Below are 19,827 nucleotides of genomic sequence, written 5' to 3'. Positions count from 1 at the left end.
TCAAGATCCTTGACAAGGCCCGTATAATGATCAGATGGGTTAACTGCCACGTTCGCCCAGTTGTAAAAGTAACACGCTGTATCAGATGCCTCGGATACGGGTACGCGACGAACTCCTATAAGGGGCCTGACCGTAGCAAGTGCTGTTTTAAATGCGGGGAAGGAGGCCACAAAGCTGTAGACTGCGTTGAACAGCCAAAATGCTTCCTCTGTACACCGGACAAAGAAGCTCCAGATAGCTAATGTCATATTTCAGGCTCCGGGGCTTGTAAGGCATTCCACACCGCACTTGCCAAAGCTACGAGAGGGCAGAGATGACTCGCATCCTTCAAGGAAACCTGAATAGATGTACGTTGGCGCAGAAATTACTTCGCCAGCGAGTCTTTGAAGAGAAGATCGACGTTTGCTTTATCTGTAAACAATATCTAAACGTCCAAGATAGAGCATGGTTCGCAGACGAAACTGGCACTGCAGCAATCTGAATTGTGAACACAAAGAACGTTACCCCTAACAACAGCGGAAGTGGAGCAGGTTTTGTCTGGATTCAAACCCCCACAACCTACTTCATGAGCGTCTATCTCTCACCTAACGAAGGGATTAGTGTGATCTGACAGAAACTGGCAAATATAGAGGATGTGATCACTGTTCGACGGCGAAGTCATCGTAGCTGGTGACTTCAATGCTAAATCGGCTGAATGGAGCGCTGCTTTCTCCGACACCAGAGGTAACGAGGTCGCTCACGTCGCGGCTAGACTCGACCTCATAGTGCTGAATATTGGGAGCACCACGACCTTCAGAAGACCAGGGTACCAAGAATCCATCTTCGACATTACATCGACATAACATCATCTAAAACTCACCAAGCAGAAAACCGAAATGGTCGTCGTAACACGTCAAAAATGGTTCCCAAAACCTTTCGTCATCGACATGAGCGGGACAACACTGATATCTACAAGGGCACTGCGTTATTTAGGAGTAGTGATCGACGAAAAGCTGCCTTTCCGAGAACACCTCGAAAACGCTTGCGGAAAAGCTAACAAGACAGTATCAATCCTGTCGAGAATTATGACCAACACAGTGAGACCACGAACCAGAAAAAGGAGGGTGCTTCTAGAAGTAGTTCACTCGATATTACTCTACGGAGTGGAGATATAGGCAGATATCCTTAAACAGAAGACCTACCGGCGCAAGATAGCGGCAGTGCAACGACGAGGAGCGTTCAGAGTCATCTGTGCCCAGTGCGGCCAGATCGTGAGATATTTTCACCCCCACTTTGTACCGCTTTTCAATGTAGTAAGATTAGGAGTAGTGATCGACGAAAATCTGTCTTTCTGAGAACACCTCGAAAACGCTTGCGCAAAAGCTAACAAGACAGTATCAAACCTGTCGAGAATTATGACCAACACAGTGAGACCACGAACCAGAAAAAGGAGGGTGCTTCTAGAAGTAGTCCACTCGATATTACTCTACGGAGCGGAGATATGGGCAGATGTCATAGCAGGAGCCGCGCCAATCGACTTACTAGCATTCGAGAGGTTGCAAATCCATGACGCCAAAATAAATGGTGACAACTCTAAGGAGGCAAGAGCAAAGGCAAAGACGGAAACGCTACATGAGTGGGCAGTTCAATGCCTATCTTTTCAAGATGGGTCTGCACAGCACACCAACGTGCAAATACTGCCCAGACAAAATTGACAATGCCGAGCACACATTCTTCGAATGTGATCGGTGAAAGGACTACAGAATCAGCACTGAAGAAACTATTGGCACCACGCTCCTCTGAGAGCTTGGTAACCTGCATGATCAAAAAATAAGATAACTGGTCAGCTGTCGCAGCCTATACACAGCGTCTTTTAAAAGAAAAAACCGCAGAAAGAGACTAGTAACTAGGAGTAACCGTCGTGAGACGCTACACGGACTGAATTGAAGTAATGCTTACGCGGTTCCGATTCAGTCATCTCCGTACCATCCACGGGGGAAGAGAGAGGAGTTTTTTTTAGTGGGTAAAAATCCCACACTACCGACCATCATCTTTCAATGATAGCGGTGTCTTTGTAAGATTTTTTTCGCTGACCCTAAAGGCCATCCCTGCAACTTCCCGCTAATTTCGTTAATACCTAGGCGCTTAAAATTGCACTTACGAAGTTTTTGAGCTCTTCGAGCTCAAAAATACAATCTATGTGTTTTTTGGAGTTCTCCGAGCTCAAAAGTCTGATAGAAGTTTCATAGTTTCATAACACTATTTTTTGAATTTTCAAACCGCAATAACTTTTGAATAAATGAACCGATTTTTACGTGGTTGGCAGCATTCTACGCATTTTTTAAAGCCTCATAAAGAATTTCTAAGTTTTAATTGGTCAAATCAGAAATTTCGGAGTAACTCTGAAAAAAACACTTTTTTCGGTTTTCTTTCGTTCACGATATCTTCCGAACGAATTAACCGATTTTCACCAGATTGGCGGCGATCGACGTGGTTTCTCAAGGTTAAGAGCTGATTAGTTTTTGAAATTGATCGGTAAAGCCGTTTATTTTTAATTTGGCAATATTTAAAGTTGCAATATTTATTACAAGTTGTTCGGGGCCATCGTCAACGTTTTCCGAATTGTTAGAAAAATCACTCCAATCATAAATATTTAATATAAATAAATAAGTAATTTTTTGAGCAAAACCTATTAATGAAATAAAAGTGAACATAATAATAGAATTAAATTGTTTATTTTTTTGGTTTATTGTAAAAAAATTCCTGAAAAGCATCATAATCATCTGATGAATAAAAAAAAAATCATCGGTCAACATTTATCAGAAGGCTAATTTATGTTTGATGAAAAATTCGATCCTTATTTTGACACTGAAACCAACAGTTTCGGTGTAATTTATAAAATTCGATCGAATTTTTGAAAAATTGAACTTTGATCTTGAATAACTATTGAACGCGTCGACAAATCAAAAAATTTTATTAGACCTTTTTTGTAGAGAGTTTAATTTTCTATGAAGATTAGAACAGCGATTTATAAGTCAAATAGTCGCTTGACGGTAGAAAAATCAAAAGAAGCAAAAAAAATTTTTCCCATGTTGTTCTCATGGGAATTAAATAAATGCCATGAGGCAATCTTAATATTAATATTAAGGGCTCATTTTTTCACAGTAATTTTTTTACACCCAAAAGAAAATTTTTAAGCCTGTTTGGAAGAAAAACAAATTTTTTTTTTTTTTTGGATTACCCTAGTGTACATAACAGTTTTTGATAGTAGTCGCAGTTACATTTCGCCAAGCTTTATCAGAAATTCTCATGATTTGCAATACATCTATAGTAGAATTATTTTTTTCTTCCACATTATTCAACATGTTCCTGACAAGTTCTTTTCGGTATAATGACTTGAAGATATATGATTATTTATAAGATCATGGATAATCATGTATGAATAATCATGTATAATTATCTGATTGAACAAAAATGTTTTTCATCGGGAGTCATAAATTCAGAGTTAAATGCTTGGAATGGCTTTATAACTGTTGATTTTGTTTCCAGATGAATCTAAAGAAGAATCAGTTTTTGTGATGCTTAATGGTGAAGAAACAGAATTGAAATTCACAAATGTATTAGATTTAAAGGTAAATTTTTTTCATAAGTTTTTCTATATAATTCAAAGTTTAATTACATAACACCATACAAAATATTACTTAGTCATACGACTATGAAATTCCCAGATAGCAAAATGACGTATTAAGTTATTCCGAATGAGCTCAGATTTATGATTTGGACGTCAGAGTCTACGTCTAAAAGACGTTTTTAAGACCTTCTGAAGAGGTCGAAGGCGCCAATTATTGTAGACTTTAAGAACTCATCAAAACGAGCTCTTAAAGAGCTCTTTTTTCTGAACTCGCACAAATGAATGATTTTTGATCTCTATACGCTATTATAATGATAACAATAATAAGAACACAACAAAAATAATAATAATAATAATAATAATAATAATAATAATAATAATAATAAAAGTAAATTATAATAAATAATTCAGAGTTTCATGAAGCACCGATGCTGATTTCGAATGTTTATTATTTTAGTTAGACCTAATATTGTCGGTTTAAAGAGAGAAAGTGAATATCGCAATTGCCGTAACTAAGATTCGAACCCGAGTCGCGCGCGTGCTAGATCGATACCTAACTCCCTACGGGACGGCCTCTTTTACCCAGATTCCGATTACACAGATGGCGCTATTACCCAGATCCCTTTGATACATATCCCGATTACGCAGATTGTGGTTAGTACTGTTTTTTCAGTCTCGCTGTGGGTCTTTGGGATCGGGTTGTTTTGTAGAGTAGACCAGCTTTGTGTGAGTAACTTTCGCAGTGCCTTTACATCAAGCTTCCTGACGATCCACTTCTGCTTAGAAAGGTCGCGTTGTGAAACCGGAGCAGATGCCAGTCCAACGTTGAATGTCCCCCCCTACGCTGTTCAAACGATATGTCGTTACACATCTCATTATTCTTATAAGCTAAGTTTATATAGTGATGAAATGTTGCGATCATTGTCTATATTATTTATTCTATTTGATACTGTGTATCGATAGAGAAAAAGTAACTTTTACGAATATTTATATACTAAAAAATATTCAAAAGTCTACCTGTAATATTTTTTTAAATAGTCTATATAAATTTTGTTTACTTTTCACAATATAAAATCTAATAGATAAACTAATGAATATTAAAAATTCAACAATAATTAATAAGTATATAGTTATAAGATATCGTTAAATTCGAATAAAATGTTTAAAATTGATACATGCAAAGTACTCCTTAAATGTAGAAAGTTCACATAATTTTTTCAGATTAGAATCCAATTTTATTATTTTATCTAAATTAGTTTGATTACGAACCAGATTTTAACATTATTGCCTATTACTTCATAATATAATTGAAAATTTTTGAAAAATTTAATTAACCTGGATTAAGAGAAATGAGTTAACCTATGCCTAGTGTATATCTATATATTAATCTATTCAAATTGTTTTAAATTATTTAATTCGAATTATTTTTAATCATTTTCAATTTAATTTCTCAATCAGGAAAGTAATAATGAAAAATGAATAAGATTTTGACAGCTTTATATTAAAAAGAAATTTGTGTTTTTGTTTATAATGTCTATAAGCTCATTATACGCAACTCAAAAAGAAGTCCAAAAAAGGGACTCAGTTAGATGTCAGAAAATTGACTCCAAACTTATGAGTTCATTAAGAGCTCTTAGTTCTGACCTCGTAAAAAAGAGCTCCTTAAGACGTCACATTAGGACTTCTACAAGAAGTTTTTTAAAAGACTTCATACTGAAATCTTTCTGACTTTGATGCTGACTGGGTTCTGCTATATATATGTACACAAATAAGAAGAATAAATTATGTGACGTCAAAAAGTTTGTTTTTGTAGCCAAGATGACGTTCAAACAGTTTTTAAAATAATCTGTGGTTTTAATTTTTCTGTTGTTGCTAATCAAAAAATTAGGAAAACGGTTAACCCTAAAGGTCATTTCTGCAACTTTCCAATAATTCCATATCTTACGGCTTAAAATTGCACTTATGACGATTTGAGCTCTTTGAGCGAAAAATTAAAATGTATATGTTTTTTTGAGCACTCGGAGCTCAAAGAGCAAGGTATTCTATGCTTTTGAGCTCTTCGAGCTTTTATGTTGAAAGCTGATTAGTTTTTGGAATTGATCGGTAGAGCCGTTTAAAAGTTATTTCAAAAAACCACATTTGAAAAATTTTTTAACTTCCTGCTAAGAAAATCGAAGATTTTCAAAAATCGGAAAGTTATTGTTTTTACCCCGTTTTGAAACAATCGAGTTTTCATCAAATCTCGACATTTAAAGGTCACAGGAAGCTTCCCTGACTACCCCCGGGATGTTGTCACTACGTCTGTATGTATGTATGTGCGTGCGTGTGTGTGTGTGTGTGTGTGTGTGTGTGTGTGTGTGTGTGTGTGTGTGTGTGTGTGTGTGTGTGTGTGTGTGTGTGTAAATCGCTTATAACTTTTGAACGACCAAACCGATTTTATCGCAGTTGACGCCATTCAAAAGGGCTTAACCCAAATTAAATTTCCTGAGAATTTGAACCAATTCAGACCGATAGAATTTGAGAAATTTTAAGAAATCGCAAAAAAACTAAGAAAATTTTTTTTAAAAGTGATTTTTTTGGAATAACTTTTAAACAGATTTATTGATAAATCCCAAAAACTAATCTGCCCTTAAGCTTGAAAAACCACGTCGATTTCCGCTAATCCGGTCAAAATCAGTTGATTCGTTCGAGAGGTATTGTGAACGATAGAAAACCGTGAAAAGTGTTTTTTTCACATAACTTCGACATACTTTTTCGAATCGTTTTTGATAAAATGGAATAATTATAAGAGCTTAAAAAACGTGTCGATCGCCACCAAGAACGTGAAAATTAGTTGATTCGTTCGTGAGTTATCGTTGTCGAAAGAAAACCTAAAAAAATGTTTTTTTCGAAATTACTTGGAAACTCCTTGTTCTATCAATTAAAACTATAAGATTTTTTATGAGACTTTAAAAACTATGTCGAATGCTGCCAACCGCGTGGAAATCGGTTCATTTATTCAAAAGTTATTGCGATTTGAAAATTCAAAAAAATAGTGTTTTATTAAACCTCTATCAGACTTTTGAGCTCGGAGAGCTCAAAATGACATGAAAATTATATTTTTGTAACTCCTGCTTCCAAAGTTCAACATTTGAGCCTTGCTCAGCAAACGCAAAGTTGCGTATTCTCGTGATGGTTACATACACTATAGTAGCGTGTCGGAAAGTAGGCGGAGTCAAACTTTCCAACTGCTTGACCGTGCGGGAATGAAAATTAACTACAACAAATGCGTAAGATTCATAGAATGTATATGTCCGCCGCTACCACTACAAATCAAACTATCAAGCATACTGAGACTAATTCTAGCGCCTGCGCATACCAAATAACCACACATGAATAGCAGCTTGTCGATCATATGTTCAACTCTGTGCAACTACTAACTATAACTGCGTGTATTATTTATATCATTTACTAGCTGTTACCCGCCCGCTCCACTGGGCACTTTATAGAATTATATTTTTAGATCTGGACTTGAAATTTAATTGGGGTATTGCTTTGACTTGCACAGATTCCAAATTTCATTGGAGTGGCCTGTACCTTTTATCCATGTGATTATTCTATATAGCTAGTATTCACTGTAACTTCAATGTGCAATAACTATAACATTCACGTGGCTTTCTTCCGAAAATGAATAATAATTAACAGGAAGAAAAAAATTTGAAATGAGCATTGAAATTTTTCAATAATTAAAATTTCCTCCGTGACATAAATTTTTCATAGAAATTTATTTGTACATGTTTTTTACGAATTTTTTTAAAATAAGTAGCCAAATTTTTTTTCCACACCTCAAGTGTTTAGAAAATGCATTCATTTTAATCTGTTACATTTCCCGTGATCCCGTAATAAGAAAATTTCATCGGTTATGGAATCAGCAAAAATAAAATGTAAGTAAAATTTTTAGTCCGTTGACTGAATGGCCGCATGTAAAGTTAAATTTTGGAAACCTTACAATGACTTTGTTCGCCGCTGCCAAGAGACGATTGTTGTTGAAAATATAATTATTAAGAAAGAAAAATATTGAAATCTGTTGACCTTGGAGGCCATCCCTGTAATTTCTTGTTTCTCTTGAGATTCTATCAAATTTTATATCTGTAGGAACTGTATTTGAAGAATATGAATTTTTTGATAATTATCACTCCCACACTCTTATGTGGGGAAGGAATTTCGTAAGATCCTATTCGAGATAATTTCTACATTATAAATAAAAGGTTCCTACAAAACTTCGAGTCCATAGAAACTATTGTTTGGAAATGAGAGATTTTCATTGTTAACGCTCCCGCAACCCCTTTTGGGATTAGAAATCGAGAAAATCCATTCTTATCTGAAATTGACATCATACGTGAAAATTCCTACCAAATTTAGAGTCTGCAGAAGTTACAGTTTGGAAATTAAAATTTTAGATTTTAAAACCCGACCCCGCAATCCCTATTGGAAGTCGAATTTTTTGAAATCTGTTTCGAGTTGATCTTCTCAAGACAAATAAAAGATTCCTACCAAATTTACAGCTTTTAAAAGCTATATTTTGAAAATTAAGATTTTTTATTGTTAACACCTACCCCCGCAATCCTTATTGGGGGTGGTTTGTCGTAAAATCCGCTCTTAGATTATTTCTACATCACATATAGAAGATCCCTACCAAACTTAGAGACTATAGGAGCTATAGCTTGAAAAAAAAAATTTTTACAATTGTTAACACCCACCCCCGCAAACCCCTATGAGGTGTGCTATCGTAAAATTCATTCGTATATTATTTCTACATTTCTTACAGAAAATTCCTACCTAATTTGGAGTCTATGGAAGCTATAGTTTAAAAACGGGAATTTTTCATTGTTAACGCCCCCACAATCCTCTTTGGGGTAGGATATCGTAAAATTCGTTTATAGATTATTTCTACATCTCTTACAGAAGATTCCTACCAAATTTGGAGTCGATAGGAGCTATAGTTTAAAAACGGGAATTTTTTATTGTTAACGCCCCTGCAACCCCCCCTGTGGGTGGAATTTCGTAAAATCCGTTCTTAGCTGACCTCTACTTGGCGAAAGGAATATTCCTGCCAAATTTCAAATCTCTAGGTCTTATAGATCCAGAGATATCGTGATGAGTAACTATATCTGGGTCATTCCACCAAATAAGAACATTTTTACAGGGCGACCCTCGCGGATTATGTTTAAAATTTATGGAGGTGTTCTCTATCATAAGACAAAAATTCCCTGAGAGTTTTAGCTCTTAATACGCAGCGGTCTTGAAGTTATGATTTTTTGAAATTTTGGAAAAAATTTTTTTTCAACTTTTTCGTCAATTTTTCTGATATGAAAAACATTTTTAAACAAAATCGACAAACATTGTATTTTGTAGGAAAAATTCTCAGCTTTTGAATGAAAATAGTTATTTTTTCATAAACTCATTAGGAGACCCTTAAAAATCGAATTAAAGTGGAAAATTGATTTTTTCGGTGTGCAGCCCAAAATTCTTCAAATTTGATTTTTTTTTCTGAAAGCTGAGAGTTTTTTACACAAAATATAGCGTTTTACCGATGTGCACATTTTTTGTTTCGTCACAATTAAATTAAATGTTAGATTCACTATGCAGTAATATAATTCAGAATAGTAATATAATTTTCTCTTTAATACTAAAATTATAGTACTCAGAAATTTTGAACCACCTGCTTAAAAGATGAGTCTATACTTCGTCACTTATCGTGCAGATGGCGCTCACAACTCCCTCTATTTACTTTCATTTTGTGATTCTTTCTTGAGCGATTTCTTTTCGGATCGTTTGTTCTTAACAAAAATATAATTGCTCAAGTTTTTAAGTAATAATTATTGCGTTACTTGGATATTTCATTGCCTTGAGTAAACGTATACGGTCAGTAAATTGTTGTAATCCATTCAATGAGTCACGTAAGTAACTAATACAGTGCACTTGACCTCTTATGTATAACCTCTACGTAGAACCAATTAAATTAATGGCCTTGTGTTTAATATTGACTTTTGACATCTAATTAAACGAAACTTCTAGATAAAAAAGGAGTTAAAGATTTAAGAAAATTTCCCGACGAAGATCGTTGGAAATTTCCTGACTTAGATGACACTTCAATGTTATGTGTGCGTTGTCGATTCCGTGTCAAAGAATATATTCCGCCGGCATCAGAGGAAGAGGAAATTATTTCAAGTCAAATTAGTGTTGAAAGTCTGAGTATATCAGCTGAAATTTGTACTCAAAGAAGCAGTTTATCTCGAACTGTCAGTAATTTTAGCGACAATCTATGTGATTACAATGATCATTTTTTAGAGCGATTTTTGAAAATTCCTCTTATTGAAAAAGACAGGTAAAAATTTTCTATTGATTAAGTTTTTCATTTACTGAGTGAAAACTTGCTTAATTATTTTTCTATGCGTTTAATTTAAGGTTATATTCTGAAAAAAATTATGGAGTAAAAAAACTTGATGAGAGCTATGCTGCCCTAGAGAATAAGTTCCAATCACAATTTGGAATAGTACCTGAATCTACCTACAGAAAGATTAATCAAGATCATTGTTCCATGATAGCTAAAGTGAAGAAATTATATAACGCTGAAAGTGACAAGTAAATTTTTTTAAGAATCGATCATTTTAAAATATCTTCATTTTTTCATATTAATACGATCGATCGTTTGCTTTACAGATCAATAAAAAAGAAGCTGCTTTCAATTTTACCCGACAGTTAGGAAGTCAGTCGTATAGCATCTGAATTTAACTGTTCTCGAAAAATGGTACTGAATCTTAAAAATGATATCAGTGAATCTGAGAATGTTGATTTAGACTCTGGTGAAATGACTACTAATACTTTGAATCCCACAAAAGTTCCAGGCAATCAGCCGCTTAAGTTAGATGTAAAAAAACTTGTCATTGATTTTTATGAAAGCGAAGAAAACTCAAAACAATTAGCGGGCATAAAAGATTTTAAATCTGTGAAGGATTGTGATAGAAATCGAACTAGGGTACAAAAAAAGTTGATTCTTTGTAATTTAAAAGAATTGTACCAAAGCTTCAAAGCGCAATATAATTCAGTGGCAATCGGATTTTCTAAATTCGCTAGTTTGAGGCCTACTTATTGTATTCTTGCTGGAAGTAGTGGTACACATGTCGTATGTGTTTGTACTATTCATCAAAATGTAAAATTGATGTTAGAAGGTACTTGTGTATTTGACATTCTCTATAATTGTACTAAAACTAGTGATTAATCTTATTACATTTATTCCATTTAGGATGTAATTTTCAAAAATTTGCGAAAAACACCGATTGGGTTGTAAAATCTCAGCCAATTTACAAAAATTTATTAAATGAATTAGTTTGTAACAATCCAAAAGAATCGTGCTTTTCCAGAATGTGCAATAGTTGTCCAAATAATGAAGAAATCGCTGATTATTTTCGTGTGTCGTTTAATGAATCTGATGTTAATGAAATCCAATATAAAATGTGGACATCAACAGACTGTTGTACTATTGTGAATGTTACTCCAGATTCCGAAGACTTCATCGAGACTTTAGTGACGCAACTTGATAAGCTTTTGAAACATGATTTTATTGCGAAAACACAAAGTCGATTTTTTTCTGATACAAAACGAAATTTAAAGAGCGGGGAATTCGCCGTAGTATTTGACTTTGCGGAAAATTATGCATTCGTTGTGCAGGAAGCAGCTCAAGGCTTTCATTGGAATAATGATCAAGCTACTATATTTCCAATGGTGATTTATTATAACGAAAATGATACTATTAAGCATTTGAGCTTTGTTGTCATTTCAGATTGTCTTAAGCACGACACAGTTTTAATTTATTTATATCAAGAGCAATTGATTGCCTTTCTTAAAAAGAAGTTTGCTGTCATCAATACGACTTTTTACTTCTCTGATGGAGCTCCACAACAATTCAAAAACAAGAAAGCATTTACAAACTTATGTTATCATTATGCTGACTTCGAAATCAACGCTGAGTGGCATTTTTTTGCAACTGCCCATGGCAAAGGACCATGCGATGGTCTTGCGGGTTCATTAAAACGATATGCTGCTAGAGCTTCATTACAAATGAACAATAAAGAGCATATACTGAAACCACAAGATTTGTTTTCCTGGGGAACGAAAAATTTTACAAGCGTTGACTTTACTTTTATAGCTAATGACGATTATTTAATAAAAAAAAATGTGTTAGACGTACGATATTCTCAATCGAAAACGGTGAAAGGTACACAGTCATTACACACTTTTGTGCCTTTAAAAGATGAAATTGGTTATGCTTTCATTAAAACTGTGTCCACATCTCAAAAAAGTTCAAAAATAAAAGTATTTTAATTATAATGAATTTGCGTTTAATTTAATTGTGACGAAACAAAAAATATGCACATCGGCAAAACGCTATATTTTGTGTAAAAAACTCTCAGCTTTCAGAAAAAAAATTCAAATTTGAAGAATTTTGGGCTGCACACCGAAAAAAATCAATTTTTCCACTTTAATTCGATTTTTAAGGGTCTTCTGATGAGTTTATGAAAAAATAAATATTTTCATTCAAAAGCTGAAAATTTTTCCTACAAAATACAATGTTTGTCGATTTTGTTTAAAAATGTTTTTCATATCAGAAAAATTGACGAAAAAGTTGAAAAAAAATTTTTTCCAAAATTTCAAAAAATCATAACTTCAAGACCGCTGCGTATTAAGAGCTAAAACTCTCAGGGAATTTTTGTCTTATGATAGAGAACACCTCCATAAATTTTAAACATAATCCGCGAGGGTCGCCCCATAAAAATGTTCTTATTTGGTGGAATGACCCATCTATAGAAAGTCTATATATATATATATATATATATATATATATATATATATATATATATATATATATATGCTATATATATATATATATATATATATATATATATATATGTACTAGCTGACCCGGCAAACGTTGTTTTGCCATGTGAATAATTTCTAGAGAATTTCTAGTGTAGAAAAAAAATTACTAACTTATTGGAAGTGTATAAGGATGTGGAATATGAGTGAAAAAGGCCTGGAGTGCTGTGAACGATGAGGGAATGTTGTTTAAAAATAACAAAACACCAAACATTAATTGTTTTAATTTATTAAAAGTAATAAGTATTTATATAATTAATTAATGACATAATATTAATCTCTTAATGCTGCAGCGTGAACAATATTTTTTGTTAGCCCGTCTTTAGCTAATACAAACAAACTTGATTACTCATTGATCACTCATTGATCACTCTTGATCACTCATCGACAACGTCTTAACATTTATTTTCTCTGCGTCTATTGACAGTAAAACGGTATGATTGTCGTTTTAATCTCATGACTTCATTGCGTTCAGCTCGTGTATCGTCTGATTGTTCTTGACGCAATTGCACCATTCTCACACGCGCTCCAGTATTTTCTTCCTGAACTTGTTCTTCGGTTCTTTGGGCTCTTCTATTTCGAATGTTTCTAGATTTATTCGTATCACGGTTCAAATTGGCCCCTTTGCGTTTTGTTGGCATTGTTCACTGTACAATACAAAACACACATGAATAGAACTGATTGAATTATTTAATTATTATATTTAATTATTATATTAATAATTTATTTTATCTTTGATTACATTAAATATACATGTAAAAATTAGATAGTTTCACGAAAACGAAAAATTTTATGTTTCTTAATTATATCGAAAATACATATTGTTAGAAAAAGTGAAAAAAAAAATTCTGTCGAAGTTAGAGCTCTTATAAGTAAACACAAAAAAAAATTTCCCAATTGTAATAAAAATCTAACTTTCACCGAATTCGTTTTTCATCATTCCTAACAATATTTTCGTTATAAATAAGAAAGAATAATTTTTGATTTTATAATAAACGTAAAAAATAATTTATACTTATAACTCAATAGCCGTTGTTTGCGGGAACTCGTGACACGTGTTGAGTATTTTAGAGGTTATGTAAGTCACTTAATTAAACTGATCGTGCGATTTACACTCAAAATTAATAATTTTATTAGTTATTAATAATTAATTATATTCAATAATATTAGTTATTAATAAATAAATAATAAAGTTACTCGAGAATATATTTGATATGAGAGTTACACTCTACTCTGTAGAGGTAACATCTCTACTCCGTGCTGTTTACAGGGTGAGAAGTGACACCGGTAGACACATGGAGGGGATAACTTACCAAGTGATAATAATTGATGTTATCGAGCGGGATAGAAAATGATAAAATTATGAAAATGACTATTAAAAAGCAAGGGTTGGTGATAAAAAAGTGCAAATTTAGAGTTGTATGTATTTTTTGATGCCACATAATAAAAAAATAAAAAAAAAAAAGTTTATCAAAAAAATAAAAAAAAATTTTTAGGGTGAACACCCCTTATCACTTAGAGGTTAGAAAAATAGATAGTGGCCGATTCTCAGGCTTACTGAATATGCATAAAAAATTTCATGAGAATCGGTCAAGCCGTTTCGGAGGAGTATGGGAACGAACATTGTGACACGAGAATTTTATATATTAGATATATAAATAATTTTTTGATAACTGATATAGTTCAGCTAATTACAACATTTCTTTGTAAACAATAATTTTTCTTTGTTGAACTTTGAAAGCAGTTGTTACAAAAAATATTGTTCGATACATATGTCCCAACTGAGGCATTCACAGGGCTTAATTGAGACACTCGCCAAAAGAAACGACACGTTTACAATGAGACCGAGTACGCTTACCCCCAATCGCCTAACGGCTCGTGCGGGTAATCTGCGTACTCGGCCCCATTGTAAACGCGCCGTTTCTTAGACTCGTGTCTCAATTTTTAAGCCCATGGAATGCCTCACTTCGCACATGAGTATCGAAAATATCTATTGTGAGCTCGAAAAGCCCAAAAACGTAATGAGTGCAATTTTGAACGCATAAGTATGGAATTAGCGGGAAGTTGCAGGGATGACCTTTAGGGTCAACCATTTTCTTAATTTTTTCTGTTAGTTTTAACATGGAATAAAACATAAAATAATGAACAATGAGATTGAATCAGCTGAAAAATACGGATTTTTATTTTCGTTCGAGTTTTCTGATCTTGAAATATAACATACATACATTTTGAACTCAAAAATCTAAGAACTGTTTCAGATCAACACTTTTTTGAGTATCCCATGTAGCAACTACCAGAGTTTAATGACGGGGCCTTGCCTGGCCCAGACTGGGCAACCAAACTTAGCGCACCGATATTGGGCCAAGACTGGGTAATCAGCCTTGGCCAACCCAATAATTACCCGAGCCTGGGCCAAGACTGGTTCGCCATAGAATGGCCAAGGCAAGAGGACCCAGCCTTGGGCCAAAACTGGGCAACCAGGCCTTGGCTGACCCAATGATTACCCGAGCTTGGGCCAGAACTGGGTCCCCTAGCCACGGCCATTCAGTAGCGATCTAGAGTTTGGCCAGGATTGGGCAATCTAGCTTTGGCCGACTCTCTGATTACCCAAGCGTTAGCCAATACTGGGAAGCCAAGCCATAGCCGTTGAATAGCAGCCCAGACTTGAGCCAGAAATGGGTAACCTAGATTGGCCATTCAATGGGAAATTCAAACTTAATTGATCATTAAGTAATAGAATTATGAACAGCAAATATTTATTATTTAACGAATATTTGTTAGCAAATGCTAAAATCGAAAATGTATTATTTAACCAAAACAATTGCATATCGTCAAAATTGATGTGGTCTTAAAAAAATTAAGATATTATAATTTACTGTTGAATTTTTAATATTGATAATTCTAAAGATTAAAATTTATAATAAAATTAAAAAAATATGTAGAACGATGTACAAAGTCTAAAGTAACATAAGAACTTGACTCTTGCATTTTTTTAACTAATAAACATTTGTAAAAAATAGTTCATTTTCATCAAAACACAATATTAAATAACATAAATTATATAAACAAATAAATAATAAACCGTCACACTTCGTCACCATATAGATTTAGCTTATAAGAATAATGAGATGTACAACAACTTATCGATCGTACGGTGTAGGGGTCAGTTATCATGCTAGCAAGCGCGCGGCTCAGGTTCGAGTCTCGGTTAGAACGAATGCAATTTTCACTTTATTTCTATAATTAGCGAAAGTTAGGTCTAAAAAAAAAGTCAAACGGTCTAAACTTGCGTTAGCTCTATATCAAAATTAAGATAAAAAAATGACACTTAAAAAATTCTTTTTTTATCATTTTATATCAAATGGCATGGGCCCGATTTGAAAATTAACTATGGCACAGCTCTGGTAACCAAGCATGGCCCAGACTTGAAAATTAACTGTGGCCCAATAGATAGATTTATTTAAATTATGACAAATATTAAATAATGCGCCAAATAATTTATTAAAATAATTTTAGTGTGAAATAAATTTTTGTCTTAAATAATTTTAATTTAGCGGTTTACTCAATTCTATTTCTACTGGCTTAAGCCAAATTATTGTCCAAAGATTCTCAATAAATAAATTTTACACGTGACATAAGAATCTGGAATTAATAAACCGAATTAAAATCCTGGTATTACTAATTCAGACAGGCCTATGTGTAAAATAAGTAGTGACAAAGATAAATTATTTTTCTTAACAAATTGATCAATAACCCGAAATAAGTCCTAGTATTATTAATTAATCGATTTATAATTTTTCTAATTTTAAGTAAATTTAATTTCAATTCTTATAACTAGCGATTGTGACCGAACGCGAAATGGCGGTGACCTTCAGCCGACATGTTGCCTGGCTGACGCCGCAGACCCGAGGAATAAAATCAGACATGATATTTGTACCTGGAGTTTCCTTAATAATACTCTGTGAACTCCCTCGAAGAGTTGCAACTCCTTTTTGTCCGTGGTGGTGCAAATTTCTCCTCGGTAGGTTACTCTGCTTGGCGGCGAAACTTTGGTCACTGTCACTCGTCCTCCGGATATTTTATAAAGCCTGTAACCGCAAATCGGCATTAGAAATTAACATATTTAGAATTAATTTACGCAAGCTGACATTGGGCCTAGCAAGCAATAAATTAATTGAGTTTTATCGCTTCCCCACACCGAAAGAAAATATATTTTTGAATATATTTATAAATATATATGAAAATATATGCGAAAATATATGTGGTATATAAAAAAATTATATGAAAACGATATGAAAATTTGCCCAGAAATATATGCCAAAATATATGGGGCATTCCACGCCAAATCGACCACTTTTGAACCCACTTTAGATTTTGCTGAAACTTTTCCATCCTTTTCTACCCTTTGGAAAACATTTTTGAGAATTTTTTCAAATTTTTTTGTCCAACCTCAAAAAATTTATGAATTTTTCAAAAAAATGGCTTTTTTATTTTCAAATAGCCATAACTTTTTTAGAAATTAACTTTTGGGTACCTTTTTTTTTTTAAAAAATTTTTGTTTTTGAATGAACTTTTCGAAAAAATATACGAAAAAAATTTAACATGATCAATTATATAAAATAATCGGTTTTTTTAAGTACAATCGTTATTTTTTCGAAGTCCGCCATTTTCTTTTTTTTTTTTTTCTCAAAAAAAACTTCAATTCATTTGACAACTATCCCCGCTAATCCCGAGCAGGGCCGATTTTTTTTTATATTTTTTTTATTTCTTTAAAAAAAAATTTTGTTTAATTTTAAAAAATGAAAATTTTTTTTTCATAAATATTATTTATATAACAATAAAAATGTTATTTAATGGTTCTGAGGTATTATAATCTCTATTTATTATATTAATTTTCTATTTTTTTTGACTAGGATTAATGATTAATAAAGTAAATTTTCAATGACTGAAAAATTATTCAACAATTTATCAATTACGTCTCTGGCGTTTAAATATTTTACAAATTTTGTGCTCGTTGGAATTTGAAAAGTTTTTAATGTACAAACAACCATTTTTGTCTGGAATTATACAGTATAATTGTTGAGTTCCTGTGATCGGTTTTGTTTTTAAAAATCTTTCATTTAAATCATTTACTGCTGTTTTATAATCCTCTTCTGGGGAAAACTTAGTTATGATGTTTGGCAAGTTGTCCGGATCAGAAGTCCATTCAAAGAGTTCTTCAGGCGTTGTTATTTGTTTGTCAACCGCAAGTTGGAGACTTGCTCTTGCTGCATATCGTTTAATGGTACCACCAATACCATCACATGGACCTTTGCCATGGGCTGTCGCAAAAAAATGCCATTCAGCAGGAATGTCGAAATCCTCTTCGTGATAATATAAATTTACGAAGTTTTTAAAGTTTTTAAATTGTTGAGGAGCCCCGTCAGAAAAATAATAAATTTTGTTACAACGTTCAGGAAGACTTTTCACATAGTCAGTTATTAATTTGATAAAAACATTTACGGCAACGGCATCATGATTATTACAATCTGAAATAATTACTAAACTTTTGTGTTCAAGTTCGCCATTTACTTTATAATAAATCACTACTGGGAAAATTGTTGCTTGATTATTGTTCCAGTGAAAACCAGATGCCGCGTTTTGCACTACGAACGCGTAATTTTCTGCAAAATCACAAATAATGATAAATTCATTTGGTTCTAATGTTTCTCTCAATATTTTCAAAAATTTTGCTTGTTCTTTAGCAATAAATGAGTGAGGTAGAAGAGTTTTCAATTCAGTACAAAAATCTTCAACAAATTCTTCTATAGGCTTAATAATAGTTTCTAAACTGCTTCTCGGTTTAGATATCCAATACTTATATGTAATATTCTCAATTTCATGATTTTCAAAACATGCCAGTAAAAGGTTACTCAACTCATCTACCCCTGGACAGTTTTCACATCTACCCAAATAACATAGAAACGATGGAGATTTACATACAATCAAACTCAAACAATCACTATAGTGTGTAATGGATATATCTGTATTTCTTGTTAGAGAATGAATATTCGCACCTGAAACATTTGTGATTTAGTTAAATAAAAATTCACACATTTATAACTGTTAATGAATTTGATAATTACCAAGCATCATTAACTTAACGTTTTGATGGATCGTACAGACACAGATGGTATGTGTTCCACTTGCCCCTGCTAACACACAATGTTTAGGTCGCAGAGAAGCAAATCTCGAAAATCCAATTTTCTCTGCAGCGTTTATTTCCCGAAAACATTGGTATAATTCTTTTAAGTTAGACAGGACAAGTCTTTTTTGGACGGGTACTCGATTACCATCATCATTTCAAACTGAAACAAAATCTTTCATACCTGGCATCGGAGCACTGTACTCATCATCATTATAAAAATTTTCAACTTTCAATTTCACTTGATCTGCAATTTTTCTCCCTATAAAAAAAGATGCTGAGTAAGTGAGTATTCAGTTGTGTTTAAGACATCAATTTAATGCTATATATACCTAATTTTGATTCAGGTACTGAAAGTAGAGCTTTTTCTTCAACCAACGCTTTTGCTACCCTTGACATATGTCTTGATGTATTCATAGTTTCAGAAATACGTCTTTCACTCCATTGTTCAGGTAATAATGTTAAAATCTGTATTTTCAATGATTTTTCCGTTTCTTTATCATTAAATTTGTCTTGCAGTAATTTTATTAAAGCGCGAAAATTTTCACCATCATCATCGACCGGGTCTTCATCAGTTGAAGAGAGTAAAACCTTTTTCAAGCTGTCAGATATCTGATTTATTTTGTTGTTTAAAAATTGATTGTCATTTAATTTCCTTGATGGGATTGGTGATTGATTTAACAGCTGTAATGCATGATTTATTACAGGTAACTGAGTTGCAGCGCTAACTTGAGATGCCGAGCTTGGTTGTGAATTTTTTGGTTCGTTATCAAATGACATAGAACCTTAATAAAAACATGTAATAACTCAAAATGTATTCAATTAAGAAACGTATAAATGATTTAAAAACCTTACGGAATGATAATGATAATGGTAGATCTGTGGCAGTTGTATTACTATCGCTATCAAAATGATCATCGTTTTCATTACTGTCACTAGAGTTGCCTTCGTGATCACTTGAATCAACATTAGGATCATCACGAGTATTTGTTTGTTGTTTAACTACCTTATAAGCTTCTTTTCGACATGAACTGCATAATAAATAATAATTACTCAATCCGAACATTTCTTTCATATTGTCAGTCGCCGGACGCAAACCAATTTTTTTACAATGAGA

General features: G+C 33.1%; 2 protein-coding genes across 2 annotated transcripts in view; both read left to right on the top strand.

The window, feature by feature from the left end:
* LOC123268762 (GTP-binding protein RAD) overlaps window positions 1–19,827 on the top strand; it is a 332,020-nt gene that overhangs the window by 260,887 nt on the left and 51,306 nt on the right. The window contains exon 5 of the mRNA XM_044734118.1: window positions 3,529–3,611. Coding sequence (XP_044590053.1) covers window positions 3,529–3,611 — 83 coding nt within the window. The remainder of the gene's footprint in view (window positions 1–3,528; window positions 3,612–19,827) is intronic.
* LOC123268755 lies at window positions 9,500–11,984 on the top strand. The gene is made up of 5 exons (XM_044734107.1): window positions 9,500–9,549; window positions 9,668–9,977; window positions 10,058–10,234; window positions 10,313–10,821; window positions 10,896–11,984. The coding sequence occupies exons 4-5, from the start codon at window positions 10,398–10,400 to the stop codon at window positions 11,972–11,974; spliced, it is 1,503 nt and encodes a 500-aa protein (XP_044590042.1). The 5' UTR covers window positions 9,500–9,549; window positions 9,668–9,977; window positions 10,058–10,234; window positions 10,313–10,397; the 3' UTR covers window positions 11,975–11,984.

The sequence above is a fragment of the Cotesia glomerata genome, linkage group LG7 (assembly GCF_020080835.1).
Source record: "Cotesia glomerata isolate CgM1 linkage group LG7, MPM_Cglom_v2.3, whole genome shotgun sequence".
NCBI lineage: Eukaryota > Metazoa > Arthropoda > Insecta > Hymenoptera > Braconidae > Cotesia > Cotesia glomerata.
This window is presented reverse-complemented; position numbering and strand designations above follow the sequence as displayed.

Coding starts and splice junctions, on each gene's coding strand:
- LOC123268755 (XM_044734107.1), top strand. CDS start 10,398: ATGGTACTGAATCTTAAAAATGATATCAGTGAATCTGAGAATGTTGAT. Junction 10,822..10,895: donor TGTAAAATTGATGTTAGAAG/GTACTTGTGTAT, acceptor TATTCCATTTAG/GATGTAATTTTCAAAAATTT.